Consider the following 22574-nt stretch of genomic DNA (forward strand, 5'->3'; position numbering starts at 1 on the left):
CATAAATCTAACCTACCAAGAATGCAGCCTTTGTGTTCACTGGTTCCAGCAGTGTTCCTTCTCTGAGGTCTAACAATCTCATAAAGTGTCCCATACAAGCATATGTGAGGAGCTTACTGAGTGTAGAATGTGAATTAATGGAAGTTCAGAATTTATGCAAGAGAGGTTAGACTTTTTTTACTTTTGACACAACGGCAGTGTTTTCTGGAAAGCATTACTATTGATCATACTTGTTGCACTGCAGTGTTTTTGTGGCAATTACAAGTGCACCAAACAGTACTTACATGTGTATAAATAATGTGTATGTTTCCCTGTTGTAGTTGTCAAAATACAACTTACAAAAGAATGTACAGGAAATGGTAAGTAACATAAAGCTCATTAGAAGGTACAGTATTGTAGAAGTAGTTTTTTAGAAGTTGTTTATGCCAACATAAGAAATTATCAGGTATTTTCTTTTAATGTTTTTTCACCCCCACCCCCTTTCCCTTTACATACAGTGATCCCCGAGTCTCCACTCTCCCTGATAGTCTGGAGCTCAATATTCCTGTCAGTTGGTTAAAATATATAAAAAAATGTTTTCAAACAGCATTGGTATTGTGGTTTTCATTGAGCTAAATTTAAAAAAATTGACTTGTCCATTGGTATAGGGGTCTGAGGGCTGTTTCACACCAAGAGCACTTTTAAAAGATATGCGAAGCGAGCAATTAAATCTATCTTTACTTACCTGGGGCTTCTTCTAGCCCCTAGAAGTCATTTGTGTCTCTCACCGCAGCTCCGGGGTACCGCTGGCAGCCTCTAAGAATCACCAACCCACAATGAGTCAGTGTTATCAGTGCCGCCGTGCCCGTAGGGGGTCAGCGATACTTTAGCGGGACCCGGGAGAAGACCAGAGGTGCAACGAGGGGGATAAATGGCTTCTGGGGCTGGGAAAAGCCCCCAGGTGAGTAAAGATAGAGTTAATTGCTTTCCTCGGATACCCTTTAAAGACCCTTTCTGACCGCCAGCACTTTTTAATCAGTTTTTACATCCGATTCAGATTCTGATTTGCAGTGTGCAGAGAGCAAACTGCAAATCGGAATCTGAATCGGATGTAAAAACTGATTGAAAAGCGGAATCTGAATCGGAATCACTTGCAGTGTGCAAGAGGCCTTACAAGTATAAAAAAGCTAAAGCAGTGTAAGAATCGCTTGTGACAAATTGCTATAAAATTGCTCAAAAATCAATGATGACTAGTGTTCTTTGTTGTGAAATAGCCTTTTGGAAATAGCATATTTTGTTGCCATTCCAGGATTCCCACCTCATATAATTAGCATTCGTATTTGCGATCATTGAATCCTCACTGTGATTGGCCAGTTGCTCTTCACATTTACATGAGAAGTCTCTGGTTGCAATATTCCTATAAATACAACTGCTGATAAGAAGAGACGGGACCTCTGAGGAGGTTTTCAAAGATATGAGGTTTATCTTTTGCAAGTGGCTGGTTAGTGTACTGATTAAAGAGAATCTGTACTCTAAAATTCTTACAATTAAAAGTATACCATTCTATTCATTATGTTCTCCTGGGCCCCTCTGTGCTGTTTCTGCCACTCCCTGCTGCGATCCTGGCTTCTAATTGCCAGTTTTAGGCAGTGTTTACAAACAAAAGACATGGCTGCTAACCAGAGTGTGATAGGCTGTGAGGAGCTCAGTCTGTGACTCACACAAAGCCTGCATGGGGCGCGGAGAGGGTGTGCATAGTTTCTATCCTATCACAAGCAGCGCACATTCCTGCCTGAGTGCCTGAGCCCGACAAAGCCATCAAAGGAAAGAAGATTAGATTATATAACAGAGATAATACAGCCACTGTGCAACTAGGAAAGGCTGCAGTAAGCCAAACCACATTAGAACAGGTATAGGAACTTATAGGATAGAAGAAATAAGGCTGAACATTTTGTTACAGAGTCTCTTTAAGGGTTCTGCCTCTGACACAGATAGACCAGGGTATGAATCTCAGCTGTTTCTGTTCAGTAAGCCCGTACCTATTGGGTAGGAGACCTTGGGCAAGACACACTGCCTACAGAGCACGCCCTAGATTCTGCAGCTCTGGTGCTTTGAGTCTGCCAGGAGAAGAGCCCAATATAAATGTTCTGTGTCTTTTCAAGAAACAAAGCAATGTGCTTTATTTTCAATAAAACTAGGTGAAATAAAACTTATTACATCGTGCAAATACAATAAGGCTGGATTCACCGTGGTCTGTTGCCTATAATGTGTGTGAACTACAATGGACACTGGACAGAGACATTAATATAAAGCCTGCTTTATGTTGAACTTTTATTATAGCTTATATTGTGAACTTTTTTCACTACTGCTAAGTTGTTGCCATACAAGACTTCATTCAGAGTGAAGGGGATGCACCTGTGTGCCCAGCAACCTTTTTATTTTTGTTTGCAGCCATCAGCTGCACTATAATGATCCTAACATCAACACAGAGGGTGTCTTCTAGTTCCCTAGTAAGTGCTGGAAGAAGGTGTTCTTTCAGGGTGTTCTAAATGTTGCTCCCCACTGACTCCAGTGAATTTTGAATCATTAAATAATTTTAAATTTTAGTGCAGACTAGAATGTTTTCATAAAGTGAAGGTACTGTAGTTATTCATTCTTATGTGTATTCTGACTATTGTACAGCAACGTTTTCAAGCCATGCTCTCTGTCAGGAGATTGAAATGCAATTGCCTAATATCTGTGCTGCCTTTGATTTATGTGTAATCAGTGGATTCATTTATCATACAGCACACAACTTAATGAGTATTCTGGAAACTACAGGAACTGTAGTAAACAGAAAAAAGACCTCACCTAGTGTGTCCACAGTATAGGGAGGCCTCACCTACTATGATCATTTCTGGAGGAGGACATTCATAAATTACAAACTTTCACTTCACCCCACGCTGCCTCATTGTTTATTACTGTAAGATAAATCTGAGTCAGGAATGAAAGTTTAACTTACTGGGGATCTAATGGGATGGCTTGTCAACAACCAGCATAGCAGAATGTTAGTAAAGTTTTGTCATGCATGAAGTAAACAAAGGGAGGAGCTAAAGGTAGACAAGAGAAAAAAAACACTTATAATTATGTCATCTGGTCAGTTTAATTGTGCATATGTGTGTTTTATCTCATCTTTTAGGCCTCTTTCATCCAGGAGGCTGAAGGCGGTTGCTGCTACCCCTATGCAGTGGCTGTGCACTAGCACTCAGCGCAGGTAGTAAGAAGGGGTCCATCGCATTCAGTCATATCTGAGCATGGCCACACTCAGACTCGACTTCATGTGTTTTTCTGCTGTCAAGTAACAGCACTGTGGCCCTTATCCAATTAACTTTTTCTCCTAGGAGATAATTTGTCATCTTATCCAAAAACAGCTTTTCAGCACTTAGCAATTGAAAAATTACTAAAAAGTAGAGTAGATTAAAAAGTAATTTTGAGTATTTTCTTGCATGCTTGGTATTCAAACCTTCTATTGGTAAGGTTTGAAAATAACTTTTTGAAGAAAACTCAGGAGGAAAGTTAATAAAATACCACCCTGTGGGCCATATGCAATTCACATTTTTTCCTGAGTTTTCTCCTAGGAGATAATTTTGCATCTTCGATTTATAATTTTTTTAACACTTTGCAATAGAAAAAGTTTGAAAATGTCACCTAGGTGAAAAAATGAATATGGCCTTTTGTGTGAAACACTGACACACAATGGGATTACAAACACTGCCATTGTGCTGCATTAAATTGCAGCCAGAAGGTGAACAGCAAATGGCAGTCTGAACTGCCTGACAAGCAGTTCAGCTTCCAGTATGAGGGCTCAAACCCACTTGCAGCCTTTTCTAAGCGCTAGTGATTTGAAAAAGCTCTTGCTAATGCAATGAAATAGGGTATTTTTATAAAATTACATCCCTCTTGTGGGATCACACTCATAGCATTACATTAGTAAAAGCTTTTCAAATCACAAAGCACTCAGAAAAGCGTTCCTAGTGGTTTCCAGGTCTTAAAGAGAACCAGAGACGAAGCACCCTCATGTATTTTAGCATATATATCAATGGAAACATGACAGTAAACACCTACCCTGCTCTTTGTTTCATTCTTCTCTGCTAAATCTGCCTGTTATCAGCTGTGATGAGAATCCCCGACTGAGCATTCAGTCTAGCTTTCACAGAATGATTATAGCTGAGTCAGTCTTCTGTGATGTCTTTTCAAGCCTAAGTCTGCCCCCTTGTGGCTCTGCTTTCCTGCTATTTATCCTCGAAGCAGCAAAGCAGAGCCACAAGGGGGCAGGCTTGGGCTTGAAAAGACATCACAGAAGACTGACTCAGCTTATAATCATTCCGGTGAAAGCTAGACTGAATGCTCAGTTGGGGATTCTTATCACAGCTGATAATAGGCAGATTTAGCAGAGAATGAAACAAAGAGCAGGGTAGGTATTTACTGTCATGTTCCCATTGATATACTGGTATATGGTAAAATACATGAGGGTGCTTCATCTCTGGTTCTCTTTGAAGAGGCTTATTGTAAACAGCATCACTTTCCTGCTTTGGCAGGGTGCACACTTTTCCTGTGATATCACAGGCAATGTTTAGTTTATCTGTCACTCTCAAACCACATTTTTGTTTGCATTTTTCACGCACGATTTTCAGCTTTTATTTGCGATTTTTAGTTTTTCTGCAAAATACTATAGAAAAACTTGATATAGAGGAGAAAGCAGAACACGGTATGATTTTTTACTGCAGAAAAAAGGATAAAATGGAACACACTAAAAATCTGATTCTTGAGTAGCCCTTTTGGCTTTAGATATATGTGCGTAAATCAAACAAGTATGCACTTTTCTTAAACTCCTACTTCCCGCATTCATTAGCTGTGACATAAATATAGGTGCCCATAGGTTTTGCATTTCGCACATCTTTACTCCTCACCATTGACCTCTTCAGATAAAATCTAAAAAACATACCCCAAAACATTTTTCAGCCTCACTTTCCACTGTGGGACAATATAATCACATAGCAAACGTGATGCAGTTATATTGTAATGGATGCACACATTGGTGCATTAGCAGAGCGGAGCGGCTGAATCCAACTTTTCTATTTAATAAGCTTTAACCACTTGCAGACCACCTTAAGCCAGTGGGCGGCGGCAAGGGCTGGGCCCAAACGACCGCAATACGCCCATCGGCGGCAGCAGGCGTGGCTGTGCGGCGATCGCGTCATTCGTGACGCGATCAGCCGCCGGCGTCAGGCTCCGTCCCCTTGCGCTGTAACCCGCCGGGCGTTCGGAAGCGCCGGCGGGTTACTAGCTCCCAGATCACCGCTACAAAGTGTATAATACATTTTGTAATGTATACAAAGCGTATTATACAGGCTGCCTCCTGCCCTGGTGGTCCCAGTGATCGAGGGACCACCAGGGCAGGCTGCAGCCACGAAGGTAAGCACCCAAGCACACTGATCTCCCCCCCCTTTCCTCTGATCGCCCACAGCACCCCTCAGACCCCCCTGCCCACCCCTCAGACCCCTGTTTGCACCCAATCACCCCCCTAATCACCCATCAATCACTCACTATCTGTCAGTGCTATTTTTTTCTTTAGTCCCTAAACTGCCCCCTGGGGGCTCCTGATCACCCCCCCCCCCACTCTCAGATCCTCCCCAGACTCCCCCAGCCCCCTCCACCCTGTGTACTGTATACATCTATCCTCCCCTGTCATTCACCCGTCAATCACCCGTCAATTACCACCTGTCACTGCCACTTATCAGATCAGACCCTAACCTGCCTCTTACGGGCATCTGATCACCCTCCCACACCATCAGATCGCTCGCAGACCTACCCTCAGATCACCTCCAAAGTGCATTGTTTACATCTGTTCTGCCATCTGGTCACCCCCTGTCACTGCTACCAATCAGATAAGACCCCTATCTGCCCCTAGGGCACCCAATCACCCGCCCACACCCTCAGAACGACCTCAGACCTCCCCCCTGTGTACTGTATACATCTATTCTCCCCTGCAATCACCTGTCATTCACCCATCAATCACCACCTGTCACTGCCACTTATCAGATCAGACCCTAACCTGCCTCTTATGAGCATCTGATGACCCTCCCACACCATCAGATCGCCCGCAGACCTACCCTCAGATCACCTCCAAAGTGCATTGTTTACATCTGTTCTGCCATCTGATCACCCATCAATCACCCCCTGTCACCACCTGTCACTGCTACCCATCAGATTAGACCCCTATCTGCCCCTAGGGCACCCAATCACCCACCCACACCCTCAGATCGCCCTCAGACCCCAGACCTGATCACCTCGCCAGTGCATTGCTTGCATTTTTCCCCCCTCTAATCACACCTTGAGACACCCATCAATCACCTCCTGTCACCCCCTAGCACACCTACCCATCAGATCAGGCCCTAATTTGCCCCGTGTGGGCTCCTGATCACTCGGCCAAATCCTCAGATCCCCCTCAGACCCGCTTCCGATCACCTCCCCAGTGCATTGATTGCATCTATTTCCCCCTCTAACCACCCCCTGAGACACCCATCAATCACCTCCTGTCACCCCCCCTAGCACTCCTATCCATCAGATCAGGCCCAATACACCCTGCTTATGACCGGTTCCACAAAATTCACACCCTCATAGACCACCTGTCATCAAAATTTGCAGATGCTTATACTACTGAACAGTCATTTTGAGACATTTGGTTTCCAGACTACTCACGGTTTGGGCCCGTAAAATGCCAGGGAAGTATAGGAACCCCACAAGTGACCCCATTTTAGAAAAAAGACACCCCAAGGTATTCTGTTAGGTGTATGACGAGTTCGTAGAAGATTTTATTTTTTGTCAAAAGTTAGCGGAAATAGATTTTTATTGTTTTTTTTCACAAAGTGTCATTTTTCACTAACTTGTGACAAAAAATAAAATCTTCTATGAACTCACCATAAACCTAACGGAATACCTTGAGGTGTCTTCTTTCTAAAATGGGGTCACTTGTGGGGTTCCTATACTTCCCTGGCATTTTAGGGGCCCTACACCGTGAGAAGTAGTCGAGAAAACAAATGCCTCAAAATGACCTGTGAATAGGACGTTGGGCCCCTTAGCGCACCTATGCTGCAAAAAAGTGTCATACATGTGGTACCGCCGTACTCAGAAGTAGTATAATGTGTTTTGGGGTGTATTTTTACACATACCTATGCTGGGTGGAACAAATCTCTCTGTAAATGGACAATTGTATGTAAAAAAAAACCAAAAAATTGTCATTTACAGAGATATTTCTCCCACCCAGCATGGGTATGTGTAAAAATACACCACAAAACACATTATACTACTTCTCCTGAGTATGGCGGTACAACATGTGTGGCACTTTTTTGCACCCTAAGTGCGCTAAGGGGCCCAAAGTCCAATGAGTACCTTTAGGATTTCACAGGTCATTTTGCGATATTTGGTTTCAAGACTACTCCTCACGGTTTAGGGCCCCTAAAATGCCAGGGCAGTATAGGAACCTCACAAATGACCCCATTTTAGAAAGAAGCCACCCCAAGGTATTCCTTTAGGAGTACGGTGAGTTCATAGAAGATTTTATTTTTTGTCACAAGTTAGCGGAAAATGACACTTTGTGAAAAAAAACAATAAAAATCAATTTCCGCTAACTTGTGACAAAAAATAAAATTTTCTATGAACTCACCATACTCCTAACGGAATACCTTGGGGTGTCTTCTTTCTGAAATGGGGTCATTTGTGGGGTTCCTATACTGCCCTGGCATTTTAGGGGCCCTAAACCGTGCGGAGTAATCTTGAAACCAAATGTCGCAAAATGACCTGTGAAATCCTAAAGGTACTCATTGGACTTTGGGCCCCTTAGCGCAGTTAGGGTGCAAAAAAGTACCACACATGTGGTATCGCCGTACTCAAGAGAAGTAGTATAATGTGTTTTGGGGTGTATTTTTACACATACCCATGCTGAGTAGGAGAAATATCTCTGTAAATGGATGTAACGATCGGTGTCAGCACACAGAGAGAATCTGATTATTGGTGATCTGCAGTATTAACAAGAATACAGATATATACCTGATTATTGATGATCTGCAGAATCACCAATAATCCAAGTATAACTAACCTCTGGACACCTATATAGTGTGAGTGTTTGGTGCAACAGTAATGACTTTGAGTGGGACCACCCGAGGAGCAGGTGGTCCTTGGCGGTATGGGAAATACCTCTCTTTGGGAAGTGCAAATACCTTCCAGCTGCCTGAGACATCCAAAGGGGTGGAGCCCCTGGCTGGATAGCAGGAAGGACCTGTGGCTGAGTGACACCTGGAAGGTGGGTGTCACCAGCAGGTCTGGAGACTAATCTCTCAATGGAGAGAGATAGCTCTCAAGGTCGGGCAAGCCGGGTCGGAAACACACGGGCAGACAAGGTACAGAGACAGAAGGCTGATTCGGTAACCAACGGCAGGCATGGTTGGCAACAGGTTATCAGATATGCGTAGGTACCGAATCAGAAAGCAGAGGGATAGTCAGAAATGCAATAGGTCATAACAGATATCAAACAATGCCTAGTCTTGGGTGTGAGGTCTGTGGTCTCAACACCCTGGAACTAGTCTGGAGTATAATATGATGGTACACAGTATCCCTAGTCTTGGGTGTGAGGTCCGTGGTCTCAACACCCTGGAACTAGTCTGAAGTATAACACAAAGATAACACAGAGTCCCTAGTCTTGGGTGTGAGGTCCGTGGTCTCAACACCCTGGAACTAGTCTGAAGTATAACACAATGATAACACAGAATCCCTAGTCTTGGGTGTGAGGTCCGTGGTCTCGACACCCTGGAACTAGTCTGAAGTATAACACAATGATAACACAGGAGTAATCTGGCTCAGTGTGAATTCCCAGGTCCTCCTGGTTCTAACGCACTGTGGGATCTGACTATGGTCTGAGTGCTTTCACGTAAGTGTTCGCAACGGCAGACAACCTGAGACTGAGCCGAAGTAACTATATATAGAGCGGCGCTCTCCGGCGCCACCCATCAGTAATCAACCAATAGTCACTTGCTTTGAGGTCAGCTGACCAACCTGGTCAGCTGATCCCTCCTCGTTTGTCATAAAGGTTCTGCCTCTCAGCGCGCGCGTATTCCTCAACCTGTGTGAACTAACACCCAGCCACACCAGACGCACGCTCCTGCGTGCAAACCGCCGCGCTGGACGCGGAATCAGCCGCCTTGCTGCCAGTACACGCGGCGGCTTTTCCGCGATCTATTACAATGGACAATTGTGTGTAAAAAAAATTGTCATTTATAGAGATATTTCTCCCACCCAGCATGGGTATGTGTAAAAATACACCCCAAAACACATTATACTACTTCTCCTGAGTACGGCAATACCACATGTGTAGCACTTTTTTGCAGCCTAACTGCGCTAAGAGGGCCAAAGTCCAATGAGCACCTTTAGGCTTTACAGGGGTGCTTACAATTAGGCACCCCCCAAAATGCCAGGACACTAAACACACCCCACAAATGACCCCATTTTGGAACGTAGACACTTCAAGGTATTCAGAGAGGAGCATAGTGAGTCCGTGGCAGATTTCATTTTTTTTTTCGCAAGTTAGCAGAAATGGAAACTTTTTTTTTTGTCACAAAGTGTCATTTTCCGCTAACTTGTGACAAAAAAATAAAATCTTCTATGAACTCACCATGCCTCTCAGTGAATACTTTGGGATGTCTTCTTTCCAAAATGGAGTCATTTGGGGGGTATTTATACTATCCTGGAATTTTAGCACCTCATGAAACATGACAGGTGCTCAGAAGTGTCAGAGATGCTTCAAAATGGGAAAATTCACTTTTGGCACCATAGTTTGTAAACGTTATAACTTTTACCCAATCCAACAAATATACACTGAATGTTTTGGTTTTTTTATCAAAGACATGTAGCACAATAAATTTGGACAAAAATGTATATGGAAATTTTACTTTATTTGAAAAATGTAAGCAAAATCATTTTTTTGACAAAATTCATGTCTTTTTTGATGAATATAATAAAAACTAAAACTCGCAGCAGCAATCAAATAGCACCAAAAGAAAGCTATATTAGTGACAAGAAAAGGAGGTAAAATTCATTTAGATAGTAGGTTGTATGACCGAGCAATAAACCGTGAAAGCTGCAGTGGTCTGAATGGAAAAAAATACTCTGGTTAACCAGTTAACTGTCAGGCTGCAAAAGCTAATTTAAACCTCTATTCTCCTGTGTTAAACAGTTTAGAAGGAAGCCAAAAAGGCAATACTGAAGTTAAAAATCTCTCTTTCATTTGATGTGTGCTTATCAGCAAAGCTGTTAGACCCAAGCTCTTAAGAGGCCGAGAACCGCATACCATACTGCAAAGCATTCTGGGGCCCTCCCCTCAGCTGCTAATGAGAAGTTACAGGGTCAAGTTACAATAGCATGTAACTCAGTCCAGCGCACAGCACTGATAAATCTCTGGGCATAGTACACTGCAGGAGTCCACTATTGTTCCTAGCCACATGGCTAATTAATATTCACTGCACAGTAGTGTTATTCAGTACAAGCTTTTCTGTGATCAGGAAGCAGGGAGGACATGACGACAGATTTGGCTTCATAGGAGACAGACAAACATGGAACCTGCCATGAGCTGTCAGGAGCATCAATCTCTGCATATACTATATAAAAATTCTGTGAAATACAAACGTGGACAGTGAAATGCATATGTATTGTAAGTACAGCCAATATTTAGCTACTGATATATGTGTTTATTTTCTCTGAGACCCTATACCTAACAGCTCCTCTTTAAAGGAACAAAAAGACTGTGGTCCTCAAGTGGTTAAGATTTACTTGGAAGTTTGACGTACCTCAATATACCTCAAGTCATACACCTGCAACCACCATGCAGCTAGTTTCGAAAGAGTCCAGCAGAGAGTAGTGAGAACACATGGCATGCTTTACTTGTACTGGTTTATTGAGTCAGAAAGAAGAGGATTACAAAATTAGCAAAGCAAGCAGAATTCTGAGAACAGTGTCAGTAGTGGTAGCTTTTATGATCTCTTTATATTGGACATAAAATTAACCCTTTCCAATCCAATTATTTGGATCACCCCCCCCCCCCCTCCTGGCACTAGAGCAAGAAGGCGACCCAGCATCAGGAAGAGGGTTCGGGGCGACACTAGCTTGTGCTGTGTAGCTCCGCATTCATTGCACTTGCACCAAGTAAGCGGTACAGAATGGTGCCGGAGGGGTCAGACACTTTGACCCATACAGGGTGGCACAATTCCAGACATAATTACGGATTTTACAGCACCCCCTAGCGGCAGCTATGTTTTCCTGTGTCTGAATTGGACCTATTCTGGAAACAGCCAATATCAGACGTAGTCCGAGATAGGATTGGAAATGGTTAAATTGGCTGCTATTTCAACCAAATCCTGCCTCCTTTAAATAGAATTTCTAAAACAAAACTTCTAGCTGCAGAAGTGTAGTCTAAAGCTGGTCACTAACGGTCCAATTTCTAGCGAAAAATATATATTCAGCTGTGTCTGGAGTTGCACCTTATAACCCAGTACCAGACAAAGGTTTTCATATTCCATTCGATGACTTACAAAGCTGTGTGCCTAATATTACCCCTTCTTCTTTCTAAGATGTGTCTGCAGCAACAAATCCTGCTTTACATTTTTTTCACATGACCTACATTTTTTTTCACATGACCTAAAGCATTAAAGTGAACTCGAGGTGAAAATAAACTGATGAGATAAACAATTATATTTATCCTCCTACTCCTAAAAATGACTTTTTAAGACATCCCAGGATTTAATTTTATATTTAAACATTTAGAAAGTAGATTGAATGTTTTGTTGTCTCTGCTCAGTTGCAGTCTATTAACCACCCTGGCGTTCTATTGAGATCGCCAGGGCGGCTGCGGGAGGGTTTTTTTTAAATTAAAAAAAAAACTATTTCATGCAGCCAACTGAAAGTTGGCTGCATGAAAGCCCACTAGAGGGCGCTCCTGGAGCATAATTCCGATCGCCTCCGGCGATCAGAATTAACAAGGAAGGCTGCAATGAGCAGCCTTCCTTGTTTGGCTTTCCTCGTCGCCATGGCGACGAGCGGAGTGACGTCATGGACGTCAGCCGACGTCCTGACGTCAGCCGCCTCCGATCCAGCCCTTAGCGCTGGCCGGAACTATTTGTTCCGGCTGCGCAGGGCTCGGGTGGCTGGGGGGACCCTCTTTCGCCGCTGCTCGCGGCGGATCGCCGCAGAGCGGCGGCGATCGGGCAGCACACGCGGCTGGCAAAGTGCCGGCTGCGTGTGCTGCTTTTTATTTGATTCAAATCGGCCCAGCAGGGCCTGAGCGGCACCCTCTGGCGGTAATGGATGAGCTGAGCTCGTCCATACCGCTAAGGTGGTTAAGTGTCCCTAAATGAAAATACATGAACTATATTGACCCTTTCTCTCTCCATCTGCTCTCAGAAATATGTAGAAAATGTATTTTGCCACAAAAAACTTTTAGGCCTCTTTCACAGTGGGACGTTGCGTTTGATGCGACGTTAAAGTCGCACAATGTGCCCCTAACGCAGTGCATGTAGGTTATGAAACTGGACGTTTATTTGCACTGCGTTATGTGTCTCTTGGTGCACCGTTTTCGTCGCATACTGATGGAATGAAAACGGCGCATGCATTACATTAAAAAAAAAAATTACTGAGCATGTGCAACACACATAACGCAACAAATGTATTGCTAAACGCACAGCATGCAGCACTTTCTAAATATTGCTACACGTTACACACAACGCAACGTGTGCACTGTGAATGTAGCGCAGACTTTGTATTGCTGTGCGTTAGTCTGCCTTATAATTTTTTATAACGTGCGACTTTAACATCCCACTGTGAAAGAGGCCTAATGGTTGTAATTTGCTTATCAGTGATGTTTACTATATTCCTGACAAGGTTCTGACAAGACAGAAGCTGTCATTTCCAGCCTTAAAAATTATCTATTTCAGGCAGCAAAATAAAACAAGTAAAACACCCTGGTTATTAATATGTTTAGTACTATACATACACATGTTTATCTCATCATGTCACATGTCGCCTTGATTACACTTTAAAGCTTAAAGACTTAACGCCCTGATTCACCCTCCCAGAGTTTTCATTGTTAGATGAATGGGGACTATGCCATTACTCACACAAAATCCTGATATTTGATGCAGACGTTGCATAGAAATTCCCTTTGGTAATGTCAGTCATGTGACTCAGAAGAAAGCGATATGTCACAAGTCGATGCTCTCTGTCACTGCCGGAGCAGGAAGCCTATCTCCTTCTTCTGCTGCTAAAGATTAACTCTTATTGGCTAGCACTGCAGCTCACTAGATTAAAACCATTATGGATTAATTAGTTGGTGTTAGTATGGTTGAATTAAGTCTGCTGAGCTTTAATGCAGGTCATAAAAGCGTTGGTCCTTCACCAGCACAGGGATTAGTTGTGAGCTCTGTGCACACAGGGAAAGATTGGCTGCTGTCCCCTCCCAGCTGTGCCCCTACTGCCTCATTTGGGTGATAAGTTTCTGGGAAGGTCCTTGACGGTCGCCACACTATGGAGGAGAACGTCTTAGGCCTAGGGAAAGGATGAGACCGGGAGCCCTTATGGTGTAGTATCGTTAGACAAGTGGGTTATGTAATAATGTGGGTAATAAATACTCACAAAGGTGGGTTGCCCTGGTGCAACCAATGACAATCACATGCGGAAAACAAAAACGTTTCCGCTCGGTGTACTGGAACACTATGGGACTAGGCGGTCGCTCTCCTCCAGTGGTCCTATATACTAGTGAATAGTCTCCCCGGTAATATAGTAGCACCTCAAAGAGGTGAGGGATACGGAGGCAAGTCGGTGGCGGCGCCCTTAATCTTATTAACAAGCCATTAATGGAGAAATGAACTAAAATAAATAAATAAAATTACAAATAAAAAGAGTTATCTTACCTCATCAGAAGACTCATATAGGTGGAAAAGGGAGTCTTTATTAAAATAAAAAGGTTAAACTGTAGACAAGGCGTTTCACGGGACACAGCCCGCTTCATCAGGTCAATAAACAGAAACTATAATTGCCACCCGTGCAGTGCGGGGGCACATATAGAAAAGCGCCCCCGCACTGCACAGCTGGCAATTACGGTTTCTGTTTATTGACCTGATGAAGCAGGCTGTGTCCCGTGAAACGCGTTGTCTACAGTTTAACCCCTTTATTTTAATAAAGACTCCCTTTTCCACCTATATGAGTCTTCTGATGAGGTAAGATAACTCTTTTTATTTGTCATTTTATTTATTTATTTTTTAAGTTCATTTCTCCGTTAATGGCTTGTTAATAAGATTAAGGGCACCTCCACCGACTTGCCTTTATTCGGGTGATGATGGGAGTGAGGGAGGCGCCTAGACAGCTTCCAGTAAAATTGCACTGTCAACAGTAATAAGAACAATAGGACACAACAGAGGTACTTTTAATACATTTCTGAAAAAATACAGGCAATGCTCAAAATATTTGTGTATTGTTAATTAATGCAAACTTATTATCATCTGTAATTTTTTTTTTAAATGAAGGCAAAATAAGTCTTTGAAGCAGGCCTGCCTCTGCATGCCATAGCCAGTCTAAGGCAACAAGACTATCATTTTGCTGTGTGTGTTATCCTACTGCCATTTATAGTCATCAGGAACTCCTTTGTGCTCTCTGTATTTTAATGCTGCATTCACAATTTATTAGTATCATATAAAAATCCCTGAACGACAATAATTGAATGAAAACAAAGCCCTCTGTGCTAATGAAGGATACGGAAGACCTTGGTATAAACACATCGTCAAGCTTGATTGAGTAAAAGCTGCAAAAATTCTTCTGCTCGACTGGAAAGAAAAACGATAATATTGTCGGACTATTACAAAAGAGGATTTTAATTAACCGCCTAAGAAATAAATGTCTGATTTAGCTTTAAGTACTCTGACATTTGGGCCGAAAATCATCTTTAACGCAAGACTGGTTTCACACAGAATATGGTGAAATTGAATAACGTGTCCTTTGACCCGAACTTGAGTTAAACATCAACACCCAATAGAAGATAAACATATCTTACGTGTTAATAATTTCAGGCCAGTGTGCTCTCCAAATCCTCACATAATGTTTACAAAGTGTGAACATGTAAGGCCTTTCCAAAAAGCCTAATGGATGCATCTTTTATGGAAGCATCATCCAGCCTGGTGCTGCTGCCGCTGCTGTAAATGCGTGCCCAGTACTATACTGTATGGTTTAACCACTTTCCAACTAAAGGTTTTTTTCTCCTTAAAAACTAGAGCGATTTCCACATCACGCTCCTCCCATTCATTCGCCAATCACTTTATTGTTACTTATCACATCAAAATGATTGTTTTATTCGCCACAAATTAGACTGTTTTTGGGTTGTAGTTTTTGCTAAGAATTATATTATTTTATATGCATTTTAAAGGGAATAATAATAAAAAAAATTATTATTATTTTCAGTTTCGAGCCATTATAGTTTTAAAATAAAATGGGCTTCGATACATAAAACCCACACGTTTTATTTGCCCATTTTCCCGCTTATTACAAAGTTTCAATTGTGTCCCTAGTACAATGTATGGTGATAATATTTTTCTGGAAACAAGGGCTTGTTCACACTAAGGGCGCTTTCAGGATTTTTTAAGCGCCGGTAATTTTGAAAATCGCCCTAAAAGTGCTTGTGCAATGATTCCCTATGAGAGTGTTCACATATGAGTGGTTCCTTTACCATCCGCTCACCAAAGTGCTGCCTGTACCATTTTTTGGGCGATTTGCCTACAGGTATAGGGAAATCGCAAAATGCTTGAAAAAGTGATTTTTATAGCGATTTCCCGAGCGTTTTTAAGAATAAATGCATTGTATTTATTATTTTCCGGATGAATAAAAACAGAATCGCTCTACAAAAGCACGTAGATAAGAGCTTTATAAAAAATCGCACACAAAATCGCAAAACGCTGGCGTCAGCGATTTCGGTTTTAGATGTGAACAAGGCCTAAAGGTGTACAGTGGCTTGCAAAAGTATTCGGCCCCCTTGAAGTTTTCCACATTTTGTCATATTACTGCCACAAACATGTATCAATGTTATTGCAATTCCACGTGAAAGACCAATACAAAGTTGTGTACACGTGAGAAGTGGAACGAAAATCATACTGTACATGATTCTAAACATTTTTTACAAATCAATAACTGCAAAGTGGGGTGTGCGTAATTATTCAGCCCCCTGAGTCAATACTTTGTAGAACCACCTTTTACTGCAGTTACAGCTGCCAGTCTTTTAGGGTATGTCTCTACCAGCTTTGCACATCTAGAGACTGAAATCCTTGCCCATTCCTCTTTGCAAAACAGCTCCAGCTCAGTCAGATTAGATGGACACCGTTTGTGAACAGCAGTTTTCAGATCTTGCAACAGATTCTCGATTGGATTTAGATCTGGACTTTGACTGGGCCATTCTAACACATGGATATGTTTTGTTTTAAACCATTCCATTGTTGCCCTGGCTTTCTTGTTAGGGACTTTGTCCTGCTGGAAGGTGAACCTCCGCCCCAGTCTAAAGTCTTTTGCAGACTCCAAGAGGTTTTCTTCCAAGATTGCGCTGTATTTGGCTCCATCCATCTTCCCATCAACTCTGACCAGCTTCCCTGTCCCTGCTGAAGAGAAGCACCCCCAGAGCATGATGCTGCCACCACCATATTTGACAGTAGGGATGGTGTGTTCTGAGTGATGTGCAGTGTTAGTTTACCGCCACACACAGCGTTTTGCATTTTGGCCAAAAAGTTCCATTTTGGTCTCATCTGACCAGAGCACCTTCTTCCACATGTTTGCTGTGTCCCCCAGATGGCTTGTGGCAAACTGCAAACAGGACTTATTCTTTTCTGTTAACAATGCCTTTCTTCTTGCCACTCTTCCATAAAGGCCAACTTTGTGCAGTGCACGACTAATAGTTGTCCTATGGACAGATTCCCCCACCTGAGCTGTAGATCTCTGCAGCTCATCCAGAGTCACCACGGGCCTCTTGACTGCATTTCTGATCAGAACTCTCCTTGTTCGGCCTGTGAGTTTAGGTGAATGGCCTTGTCTTGGTAGGTTTACAGTTGTGCCATACTCCTTATATTTCTGAATGATCGCTTGAACAGTGCTCCGTGGGATGTTGAAGGCTTTGGAAATCTTTTTGTAGCCTAAGCTTGCTTTAAATGTCTCAATAACTTTATCCCTGGCCTGTCTGGTGTGTTCTTCGGACTTCATGGTGTTGTTGCTCCCAAGTTTCTCTTAGACAACCTTTGAGGCCGTCACAGAGCAGCTGTATTTGTAGTGACATTAGATTATACACAGGTGCACTCTATTTAGTCATTAGCACTCACCAGGCAATGTCTATGGGCAACTGATTACACTCACACCAAAGGGGGCTGAATAATTACGCACAACCCACTTTGCATTTATTGATTTGTAAAAAATGTTTGGAATCATGTATGATTTTCGTTCCACTTCTCACGTGTACACCACTTTGTATTGGTCTTTCACGTGGAATTCCAATAAAATTGATTCATGTTTGTGGCAGTAATGTGACAAAATGTGGAAACCTTTAAGGGGGCTGAATACTTTTGCAAGCCACTGTATTTTTTCCGTTTTGTGATTTTTAATACTACATCAATAATTACGAGCCTTTATTTTCACAATGATCCGTAATATAACCCCATGACATACATATTACCCACTTTACCTCCAAGGGTTTTTCCCCTTAAAAACCAGTGCGATTTTCACCTGTCAGCGCTCCTTCCATTCATTTGCCTATAACTTTCTTACTACTTATCACAACGAAATGATCCATACCTTGTTTTGTCCTTGCGCATTATTTCCTATTCACATACAATAAGTACGCTAAATAGGAAGTTATGCGTGGCTGTTACATTTTGGAAGTGATGCAGACATATCATTGATGCCTGCGATCACAGGGGCCTGAGGGAAGATGAATGAATGGGAACATCCATTTATTAAACTAACGATCGGCGGCAAGAGCAGCGGAAATGAGCGAGCGGGAGGCACATATTGAGAATGGTCACTGTTTATATTGAGAATGGTCACTGTTTTTGTTCAAAAACAGTGACCATTCTCAATATGTGCCATCACGCTGCCTCCCGCTCGCTCGTTTCCGCTGCTCTCGCCGCGGATCGTTACTTTAATTAATGGTTGTTCCCATTCATTCATCTCCCCTCAGGCCCCTGTGATCGCAGGCATCAATGAGATGCCTGCGTCACTTCCGAAATGTAACAGCCACGCATTACTTCCTATTTAGCGTACTTATCATTCTTGGTGGACATGTACGGATTGGCTCAGAGGACATAGAAGTGGTAAAATAGGTCAGGGATTGGCCAGTCATAATTGAAATTGTGTACCAGGCTTTAGCAAAGCCTTGCTTTTGGTACTCCCCAAAAATAGAAATTAAAATTTTAAAGGATACCAGAAGCGAAAGCCTCTGGTAAAAACTGAAGCTGTACTAGGTAGGGGGGCATAATCAAATACTCACCGTGTCTCTTGTTCCCCTCGGTTCCCCGCCGATCTTCCCCAATACGTCCTATTGTCCTGGGCAACTTCGACGACTCCAAACCCGGGCATACTGCTCCGTGCACTGCGCATACTGTTCCGCTCCCCTGTAGCCACGCCGAGTGATGTTACAGGACAGGAGCGCGCTTGCTCCCCCCGCTTCTCCAACCAGAGCTCACACTGGGAAGCAGGAGAGGGCACGCTCCTGTCCTGTGACATCAGTACGCAGCCACAGGGGAGCAGAACGAACATACTGTGCATGCGTGGCGCAGTATGTCCGGGTTTAGAGTAGCCGAAGTCGCCCAGAACAATGGGACGGACTGGAGAAGAGTGGCAGGGGACGGGAGGGAATGGGAAGCGCGGTGAGTATTTGATTAAAGTAACCCAGAAACACTGTAAATGAAAGATTTTTTTCTTACCTGGGGCTTCCTCCAGCCCCATATGTACAAATGTGTCCGTCACCGTCCTCCCGCGTGCCTCCGTTAAGCCGTGATTAGCTCCCGGTATGCAGCTCAGTTGGGCCCAGTCTGACTCAGTGATGTCAGCCGGGGTCTTCTGCGCTTGCGCAGAAGGTCCGCGCATGCGCAGAAGGCCCCCTGCTGACGTCACTTAGCTGAATACCGGAGCTGATTGCCACTTAACGGAGGCACTCAGGAGGACGGCGAGGTACGCATCCGTACTTATGGGGCTGGAGGAAGCCCCAGGTAAGTAAAAAATCTTTAATAACCGTCGTCTCTGGTACACTACTCAGTACACCGTCAGTTTTTCCTGGAGGCTTTCACATCTGGTATCCTTAAAGCTTATAAACTTGTTACTGATTAAACATTTATTTTTAGGAACAACTATGTACATAAAACCAGTACTATAATGTTTTATCTGACCATGCCAGTTTGTAACAATTATAAACCTTCAATTATGGATTGTAACCGTATTTTTGCTACCTTGTTTAAATGTCCAACTGCCATGCTTTTCAATAAAACGTTATTGAAATAGAATTTATTATATTCAAATGGCCACTGGTTTCACTATATCTTCTCTACGAGACCTCTCCGTTGTAGCCTTAGAATGGATGGTGGTCAGAACTAATACATCCTTCTTATCTTAAAATTTTAGGGCAAGCAGCTCATTGCTCCTATTGATGCAGGTCTCCCCTCTCTTTAGCTTTTTATTCAGAAACTGTGGGGGCAGGCATAGCCTGTTTGCCCTAAAAGGCTGGAGTCTAAGCAGAAAATAAACTTGAAGAGTGAAATAATAGTAATTGTCTGTGTACAAGTGGTACCCTTGGTGGAGAAGAGAGTAGAGAAGTCCAGGACTAACCTCTCACTTGTAACCTATGTAGGGAGGGAATCCAACAGGGTCTATCAATGTGTCCTTTCCTTCATATATCTTAAAAGAGTAGGGGTACCCAGTTCCACTTTCACACAGCTTGTAAAGTTTACCCCATATATTTTACTGGGGATGTACTGCTTGATCCCTAGCCTTTCATGGAGTGGGACTAGGAATTCATTGATGGCAATTTTTTGATCTGGCATATAAGTTTCACTAAATGTTTTATTTAGGTAGTTGATGAGGTTCCACAATTTAAATAATCTGTCATTGCCTGGGTTGTCACCGGGGAGGTGGTCTGCATTATTGCTAAAATGCAAGCAGGTTAGTAACATTTGATAACATGGTGGCTGAATAAATCTGTATACACTTAATTCGATTTTTCAACCAGTACATGTGTTGCTCTGGTTCTATACCAAGGTCCATATTAAAGGCCGAGCCAAAAAAAAAATCTTTATCACAGGGGTAGTTGTAGGGATCCAATTTGAGGTGAGATTGGCCGATAACATTGGTGGGCGTAAATATTTGTGGACAGGTATATTGGAGGAAACTTTCTGGCATGAGCAGACTAAAGAAATAAATTGGCTGCATATTGCTGGTGCCCTCTAGTATTCCACTCCTGACTGTGAAGGGAGGGATTTCAGGGGCCTCCATATTAGATAATGTCATCTTTGGCTGGCTTAGTTCATGTGGTAGCTGGTGCATCTGTGCTACCCTCGCTGGCATGCTCTGCCTTGGCCTGGCAGCCCTCTGACCACTATGGTTGTCATTGCTGATGGTAGCTACAGGCGGTCTCCTTTCAGTTGCAGAGTTGGTATCACTAGTGCCTCTCACCTGAACCTCAATCCTAGCTCGTTGAGCTGTTGGTGGCTCAATAGACACAGTCGGAGTTGCTTTCTGTTAACTCGGAGTCGGGCAGCCAGTAAGAATCTGACTCGTCCAATTCTTCCCCACCGCTGCTTCTGTCCTCCTGCAGAATGGCAGCCGCCTCTTGTGCAGTATAAAGTCTGTTTGACTTCTTTCCCTAAAAATGTATATAGGCTACATATACTTAGGCAATATATGAGGAGTGGCTAGGCAAGTCAGGTAGGGCACATACATTTTTTTTTCTAAAATAGAGGAAAAATATCACATATATATATATATATATATATATATATATATATATATATATATATATATATACAGTGGTGTGAAAAACTATTTCCCCACTTCCTGATTTCTTATTCTTTTGCATGTTTGTCACACTTAAATGTTTCTGCTCATCAAAAACCGTTAACTATTAGTCAAAGATAACATAATTGAACACAAAATGCAGTTTTAAATGATGGTTTTTATTATTTAGTGAGAAAAAAAACTCAAAACCTACATGGCCCTGTGTGAAAAAGAAATTGCCCCCTGAACCTAATAACTGGTTGGGCCACCCTTAGCAGCAATAACTGCAATCAAGCATTTGCGATAACTTGCAACGAGTCTTTTACAGCGCTCTGGAGGAATTTTGGCCCACTCATCTTTGCAGAATTGTTGTAATTCAGCTTTATTTGAGGGTTTTCTAGCATGAACCGCCTTTTTAAGGTCATGCCACAACATCTCAATAGGATTTAGGTCAGGGCTTTGACTAGGCCACTCCAAAGTCTTCATTTTGTTTTTCTTCAGCCATTCAGAGGTGGATTTGCTGGTGTCTTTTGGGTCATTGTCCTGCTGCAGCACCCAAGATCGCTTCAGCTTGAGTTGACGAACAGATGGCCGGACATTCTCCTTCAGGATTTTTTGGTAGACAGTAGAATTCATGGTTCCATCTATCACAGCAAGCCTTCCAGGTCCTGAAGCAGCAAAACAACCCCAGACCATCACACTACCACCACCATATTTTACTGTTGGTATGATGCTCTTTTGCTGAAATGCTGTGTTACTTCTACAACAGATTTAACAGGACACGCACCTTCCAAAAAGTTCAACCTTTGTCTCGGCGGTCCACAAGGTATTTTTAACGGTTTTTGATGAGCAGAAACATTTTAGTGTGACAAACATGCAAAAGAATAAGAAATCAGGAAGGGGGCAAATAGTTTTTCACACCACTGTATACAGTATATATAGAGAGAGAGTGAGAGAGCAAATAAAGTAAATGAAATGCCTAGAAAAATGCCTAGGTTAATGGGCTTTCTGGTGTGATAGCCTAAATATATTTTATTCAAAACTTACTAGATGGCCTCATAGTACACTGATCTCACTATTCCTCTCACAAGTGATCTCAGTAACTGGTTCTGCAAACGAAAAATTGTAACTTTGTTTACAAACTTATGAATGATCACTGCCATTGGCTTTGCCAGTGATCATTCAACCTTGCAGGCACTTTGATTGGCTTTGGGAACACATGTTCCCACTCGCCAATCACGATTGGTGGGACAGCGACAGGAATGCACGAATTAGACACAAACAATCAGATGCGCATATCCAAGCCCTGTATCTGCAAGTTAAGTTTTCAGGGGCGTAGATGTGTGTAGCATAAATCCGGAAGTGGTTACTCGACATGTGACATGATGAGATAGACATGTATGTACAGTGCCAAGCACACAAATATGATGTGTTGCTTTTCTTCTCTCTCTGCCTGAAAGAGTTAATATGCAGCTGACAGTTTTTCTTCAGTCATGACCCAGTCAGAC

At 42.8% G+C, this 22574-nt stretch overlaps 1 protein-coding gene across 6 annotated transcripts in view; it reads left to right on the forward strand.

The window, feature by feature from the left end:
• CCDC73 (coiled-coil domain containing 73) overlaps window positions 1-22574 on the forward strand; it is a 537472-nt gene that overhangs the window by 416334 nt on the left and 98564 nt on the right. For 4 of the 6 annotated variants that reach the window (XM_068261330.1, XM_068261328.1, XM_068261329.1 and 1 more), the window contains exon 7: window positions 321-359. The exons of the other annotated variants lie outside the window; for them this stretch is intronic. In XM_068261330.1, the coding sequence (XP_068117431.1) occupies window positions 321-359 (39 nt within the window). The remainder of the gene's footprint in view (window positions 1-320; window positions 360-22574) is intronic. 6 annotated transcript variants of the gene reach the window in all.

Source organism: Hyperolius riggenbachi, chromosome 11, assembly GCF_040937935.1.
Source record: "Hyperolius riggenbachi isolate aHypRig1 chromosome 11, aHypRig1.pri, whole genome shotgun sequence".
Classification (NCBI taxonomy): domain Eukaryota; kingdom Metazoa; phylum Chordata; class Amphibia; order Anura; family Hyperoliidae; genus Hyperolius; species Hyperolius riggenbachi.